The 6,654-nt window shown below is 43.0% G+C and overlaps 1 protein-coding gene across 1 annotated transcript; it reads right to left on the reverse strand.

Annotated features, from left to right (window-relative positions):
- LOC109989106 (uncharacterized) lies at positions 1 to 4,454 on the reverse strand. Its single transcript, XM_020640739.3, has 5 exons — positions 4,212 to 4,454; positions 2,124 to 2,230; positions 1,918 to 2,010; positions 1,676 to 1,837; positions 1 to 551 (listed from the first exon to the last, which is right to left on the reverse strand). Exons 1-5 carry the CDS (start codon positions 4,246 to 4,248, stop codon positions 411 to 413), a joined length of 540 nt encoding a protein of 179 aa, XP_020496395.2. The 5' UTR covers positions 4,249 to 4,454; the 3' UTR covers positions 1 to 410.
- Between the last annotated feature and the right edge of the window lie 2,200 nt (positions 4,455 to 6,654).

Genomic DNA, 6,654 nt, shown 5'->3' on the forward strand with positions numbered 1-6,654 from the left:
AACACTGAAACATTTGGGATTTAATTGGTATAAAATCTTTTCTATTCAAAGAAAATACGGAGAAGGCTTTGATACAAAAATATCCAGGTCAGTTTCTAAAGAGGCACATCATTAGATCCCTCCTTCCATTTTACTTTTCCTGGAAAAACACACCATTTAAAACCTGCTGGTAAATGCCTGAACAATGCAGTGATGTGTCATCGTCACTCTCGGAGTGTACAGCTTGAGTCAGATTCATTAGCATGAGAAAAGCTCTGTGCTTAATCGACACAAACTCTCTTGGCTCAAACAACGGCAGCCTTCTTTCGCTTTATATGGCTTTGCAAAGAACTCCAGGATCCTCAGACAGACAGAAATGTGGAGCTGTGTGCCGGACAGGAGGAAGATGAGTGTTGGAGTGGTGTGGATGGCTAGTTTGGGTCGTGTGTATCTTCGTTGAGGTTTGAGGAGCCGTCCTGGCTGTGGACTGACAGGTGAACTTCCAGAGTGTGCAGGTGTGAGGGTGAAATTTCAACCGACTGGCGAAGGGTTTCTTCATACGTTGGCGGAGGCTAGGATGAAAAATATGGAGAAAAAAAATAGTTACTAAGATGTATCTGAAGATGCAAACCCCAACTTAAAGGAGCAATATCTAACTCCGACACCTAATGTTTAAAATGTGTACTGCAGTCCAAATTCTAAACATTGTAGATAGCTGTCTCCCCCCGTCCCCTCCTCTCTAGAGTCCATGCTCACGCAGGTTGCCATGTGGTGGACACTGAAGCTTCAGTGTTCATCCAGCTCTGCATCGGTCTGTAAACCTTTCTGTGTTCTAACCTCTCTCCATTTTTCAAAAGCATCTCCAATACTGATCCTAGTTTGAGCACGTTTCTGCTCGTGGAGCTTATTAGAAACATGCAGAGGCTTTTTAGGTCGGGTACAATCACTTCTATCTGAACCAGTTCTCTTGCCCACTTCCATCCACATAGGATCTCTTCTCCTCTGAGATCCATCCTCTGGGAGCCCTGCAGCATTCTGCCCACCCAGAGGGCTTCCAGAGAGCTGGCCAATCAGAATAAAGTGGGCACATGGGGAGGGGGGCCTTAAAGAGACAGCAGCTGAAATGCAGCATTTTCAGGCAGAGGCTGAAATGAAGGTTTTTTTTACTGACGCCAGTGTCAGAGAATTTTGAGCTGCAAATCATGCAAAGCTTCTCTATAGGTTTCACAGACTGACAACATGAAAGGTGAACATGAGAAGAAAAGTCTGAAAGTTTTGATTTAACGTTTTTAAGTTCGGTCATCCCTGTTCAGAGTTCTGTAGAGACCGACTCTACCAGGCAACAAATGCAAAGACAGACATCTTGCACAGAGGCGCTCTGCAGGTGGATTACCTGTTTTTCTTCAGGAGCTGTAGTGGTTTTGAAAGGCATTTTTTTAACAATGGAAAGAGCTAAGCTAGCATTTTCCCCCTGCTTACTCTCTATATGCTAAGCTAGGCTAATACACTTCCCAACTCCAGTTTGAAATTCATCCCACAGACATCACGGTGGTGTGGAGTTTCTCCTCTCACTTTGGGAATAAAAGCGAGCAAGTGAATCTTTATGTCAAGGTGAAATGCGGTAAAGGTCTTTTTTCAAATTTTCGCGGGGAAACTGAATAGCCAAACTGTTGTACTGCGTTCTGTGTCTGCTCACCTCGTTTGGACAGCCGCTGAGGCCGAAGCGCTCGGAGATCATGTTGTGGATCTGTCTCTGCCGGTCCTTCTTACGAACGCTCTCATAGGACGGCAGTCTGGGCAGACCTCCGCTCAGATAGTAGTCATTTGGCGTCCCGATTATAAACAGCCTTCCTGGAAGCTATGCATGAAAAAAATATATTGTGACACTTCTGCACAGCTGCACAGATGTACTTCAACGATCATAATTCAGCTTCCTACCTCCAGTACAGCTTCTCCTTGGTTTGAGGCACTTTGCTCATTCTGGGCGATGCTGATCAGAGAGTGCCTGCTGTGATAATGATGAGCGTCATCCTGGAAACAGAGACAGTCAGGGAAAAGACTACATGGTATTATTGCTGTTTCTCTGAAGTCATTAGTTTCATTATGAAAGGCGTTGTATTTTCAGGACATGTAGTCGTTCTTACGCTGTGGTGTTCAGTCCTGTCGGGTCTGAATCTGCAGCACATAGGATCTTTTCTGTAGAAGACCACCACCAGCATCAGGATCACCAAACACAGGGCTATACAGGAGCCTGAAGAGGAGGAGGAGGGACATGACACTGTTACACCTTCAAGACGGAAAAGGAGTTCATAAATCATACAGTTCTATAAAGTCACATGAGCCAGAATATTCTACAGCTGAACAAACGCAAGAACTGACATTTTTTGGCACAAAAGAAGAAGAATAAAAGTCAACATTCACCTTGAATGTTTAACATGTAAATCTGCATTCAAGCTAGAAATATTGGGGCTGTTTCTAAAAGTTAAAGGTCCTATTTGTGAGATGTGTAGTGAGTGAAATGATAAAGTAACCTTACTCTATGATCAGACATTAAGAAAACATTCTATGTTGAAGTGCTGGCTTCTCTGACAACAATGCAGCAGCCAGTATGTCCTCCTTCCAACTTTAGATTCTGCTCCTGAATGATCTGGATTTGTTTGGACCAGAGAAGGTAGGCGGTTTTAAGTCACCCCCACACGGCCGTTTTGGACGCCCCTCGTTTGCCAGATATGAGAGCAGTTATCAGGTCAAACCAACAGGTGTTGCAGTGATGGAAGTGGGCAAGAGAAGTGGTTCAGATAGAAGTGATTGTACCCGACCTAAAAAGCCTCTGCATGTTTCTAATAAGCTCCACGAGCAGAAACGTGCTCAAACTAGGATCAATATTGGAGATGCTTTTGAAAAATGGAGAGAGGTTAGAACACAGAAAGGTTTACAGACCGATGCAGAGCTGGATAAACACTGAAGCTTCAGTGTCCACCACATGGCAACCTGCGTGAGCATCGACTCTAGAGAGGAAGGGACAGGAGGAGACAGCTCTCTTCAATGTTCTGATTTTGAACTGCAGTACACATTTTAAACACTCGGCGTCAGAGCTCCTTTAAAGCTAAATGTTATCAAGTCCTCACCTTTTAAAATCTATCTGTCTCTGCCAAAGTCGACACCAACAACAGGATAAAGGAACTCAGCAACAGCTGAAAAACCTGTCCGAAACTTGTCACCGAAACTTGTCACTAATCAGTAACTAGACATAAAGAACGTTGGCGGCTTTTCATCATGAGTCTGGTTCGGCCTCTTAAAGGTCCTTTGTCCTCGCCACTGTAATTTTGCTAAATGTTGTTAAGTGCTCATGATTGATTGATTTACAGTCTTTTAAGATAACATAACAATGAGTAAGGTCTTTAACCTGCTCTTTGTAAAGTGTCTCAAGATAACATTAGTTACAAATTGGCGCTATACAGATAAAGATTGATTTTTAATTGCAGGAACAGTCCAGCTGGGATCAACTGGGATCAGGATAATCCAGATTTTTTTGAGCAGTCTTGCTCAAAAATTCTGCACAAACACAAATGATTACAACTAAAGAGTAGATTATCTGATTACATCCTGATTAGCAAATCTGATTCCTCTCTCTTAACAACCCGACTTCAAGATTTGATCTCATCCAACCTCTTTAATCCAATCAGATCGCTCCTAAACAAGTGAGACAAAGTCACACTCAGCTCCTTATGTTTGGTAACGTTTCACTGATTGAGAAACTCTGAGGGGGGAAATGTAAACAAAGGCTCTTTATTTCTGCTGCGAGTTTACAGTTTTATAGTCTTTCCCTTCTACACTGTGCATGAGATTTGTTTGAAAATAATGAAAGGCCCGTCTCGTACTGACGCCTGACCCAAATAAAGGCAGGGTCGTTTTATAGACTGTAAACTTGGGCTTCACCAGGGCAGCTTTAATGTCCTGTTTTTAGCATGATTCTTAAAAGCTCTGTTAGTTGACCATGTGTCTGAAAGTTGCAAAACAAAGACGTATACAAACAGTAAACCTACCAAAGACAGCTGCATTAAACATTTCCTCACATCCCTCCTCAGTCATCGCTTTGTGTTTGTTGGAGATTTATACAAACTACACTTTAGAAAACTGGATGAAATAAGCAGACGTGGTAACGTCTCCTCCTCAGTGGAGGATTTATTTGGGCAATGCAGAGACATAAAAAAAAGTTTGAGTTGTCTCACCTGAAGCCATGATGACAGTAAGCAGCTCTGGAGCCATCACAGGAGTCTCTCTCTCTCTCTCTCTCTCTCTCTCTCTCTCTCTCTCTCTTTTAAAAGGAAAATCGAAATCTCTGCTCAGACAGTTCCCTCGCTCTCTGCTCACATCGTCTTCAGTTCGCAAATAAATCTCTGCTTTCCTATGCAGCTGGAGGGGAACAGAGGGGAACAGAAACACTCACAGACACTGCGGACACAAAGAAGACTCCCCCTCCGGATGAACGATTGGCTAAATATTAACACAAAGAGAGTCAGAGGAGTCAGAGGAGTGTTGGCACAAGAAGCTCAAACACAAAGACAAATCTCTGCAGAGCGCCTCTTGGGGAAACTCTAGTGGAAGTTAAAGGAGACACGTGCAAAGTTCACCTGCTGAGAAGAGAAGAAAGACCTGGACGAGGTGGCAGCTGTTCAAAATCAAAAATATAAGAAACTAAGTGAGATCAAATTTTTATTATCAATCTGATATTGGTTCCTGTTTTATTTTGTCTTTACCTTCCTATGTGTTTGTTCTTATTGTTTTATTCCTGAGGTTTCTGTGTTTCCTGTTTTATTTTGTAGTCCTTTCCCCCTGTGTTTTATGCCTAGTTTTACTTCCTGCCCTCATCCATTTTCCAGAAGAGCTTCTTGTCAACAGGCAAGGCAGGCAACTGCTTGGGGCCCCAGGCCAGTAAGGGGCCAAACCGGACAAACCTTATACCACAGCAGGGGCTCAAAATGTGCAAAATTTTGCAATGACAGAAAAACCTCCCTATAGAGGCCCCATCTGACAGCACTCCTCCATACCCTCGGAAGCATCGCTTGCATTTACAAACTAAACTTTGTCGATGGAATAAAAAAGAAGAGGAATGATGTGTGTTACTCAGAGTCAGTCGTTTTTCCTTTGACCTTTTTTAAGATTTTCCTGTTGCTCTTAACGTTGTGATTTTTAAGGAGGACTTTGTGCACCTTGGAAGAAGCACGCCTTTGTTTTTGCCTTTTTGGTTCATTAAAACTTTTTGAGTTCTGCAGTTGGGTCTTTTTCCATCGTTTAAATATTCAGAACCGTGACATCATCGCCTGACTATGACCTCCTTGTTAGCTCTGCAGCCTCTCTACATCACCATCAATCATCCTTGAAAGCGTGAACTTTTAACATTTTCTAGAACATGTCAGAACACTCAGGTCCAAAGATATGTCATGAGTTTCTGGTTTAGTTTTGTATTTTGTTTATTTCAGTGTTTGGATGTCATTTCCTGTTTTATTTTGTCTCTGTCTTCCTTTGTGTTGCTTGTTTGAATTATGTGTATTTAATTTTTTTTTTTTTCTCAGTTTAGTCTTTAGTGTTTCCTGTTTTATTTTGTAGTTTTTGTCATCACCTGTTTGTTCCTGGAGGGGGCGCTGGAGTCCCATCGATGGCAGTCTCCATGCTGGAAATGCTGTCTCAGTCTAACTTTCAGTCAACATAACGACAGGCTGAGTTTTAAGCCTCTTGACAAACCGTTATACCGCGCCCACCTGTCAATCAGGTCAGCTACACGCATTATTGTGAATAACTCTTATCCTTCATCAAATCAAAACTGATGAGTCATCAAAACAGAACAAAACATGAGCTAATCAGACCTATTTGGTTTTTTTTAACCAGGCTGTAAACATGTTAATCTCTGCTGTAAAAACAGGCTTTTAGAATGGGTGTGTATGTGACTTCCTGTGCCAGCCAGCCTCTAGCGGACACTCAAGGACCTGCAGGATTTTGCACGTCAGCATCTGCTTCCTTTTTCAACACTGGGGGGTTGATGCTTGGGGTGGGGAGCTAGTGTGTTTCCCCCAGCCAATGACAGTGTCACAGTTTTGCACCTCTGCTCATCTTCCTGCTCTCAACTGCTATCAAGCGAGTATAAAAGCCTCTCCTGTTTACCCAGACATTGCCAGATCGTTCTTCCCCTCATGCAAGACTTTCCAGCAACTCTTTGCTGAATTAATTACCCAGTTTCGACTCTGCCAGCCTCTGACCCGTCTTCTGTCTTTGCCTTCTCGGATAGTTTTGCCTTTAGAAGAGACTTCTCACCAGTTGCCGGCCCTGCCGCCTCCTCGTTTATGTCCTCTGCCTACTGTTTCCTTGAGTTTGAACTGTTGTGTGTGAGTGTGTATCTGTCACTTTCGAGCCTCACACATTCACTTCTGTTTGTTCCTGACCGCTCAGGATCCAGGACTTTATGGGATTCTGGTCTCATCGCTTCTGTTACTTGTGTTTCTGTGTAACCCTAACCCTACAAACGCGGACATAGCAGCAAAGAAGAGAAAATATAAGCACAGGCTGTTTTCGAAACCGCCTACTATACTAGTAGTACCCACTGATTTGGTCAAAATGATTTATGCAGTATGCCAAAAATATCCAGATGTTGTGATTCTGGAAACAATAGGACATGGA

This window comes from Labrus bergylta, chromosome 21 (assembly GCF_963930695.1).
Source record: "Labrus bergylta chromosome 21, fLabBer1.1, whole genome shotgun sequence".
NCBI lineage: Eukaryota > Metazoa > Chordata > Actinopteri > Labriformes > Labridae > Labrus > Labrus bergylta.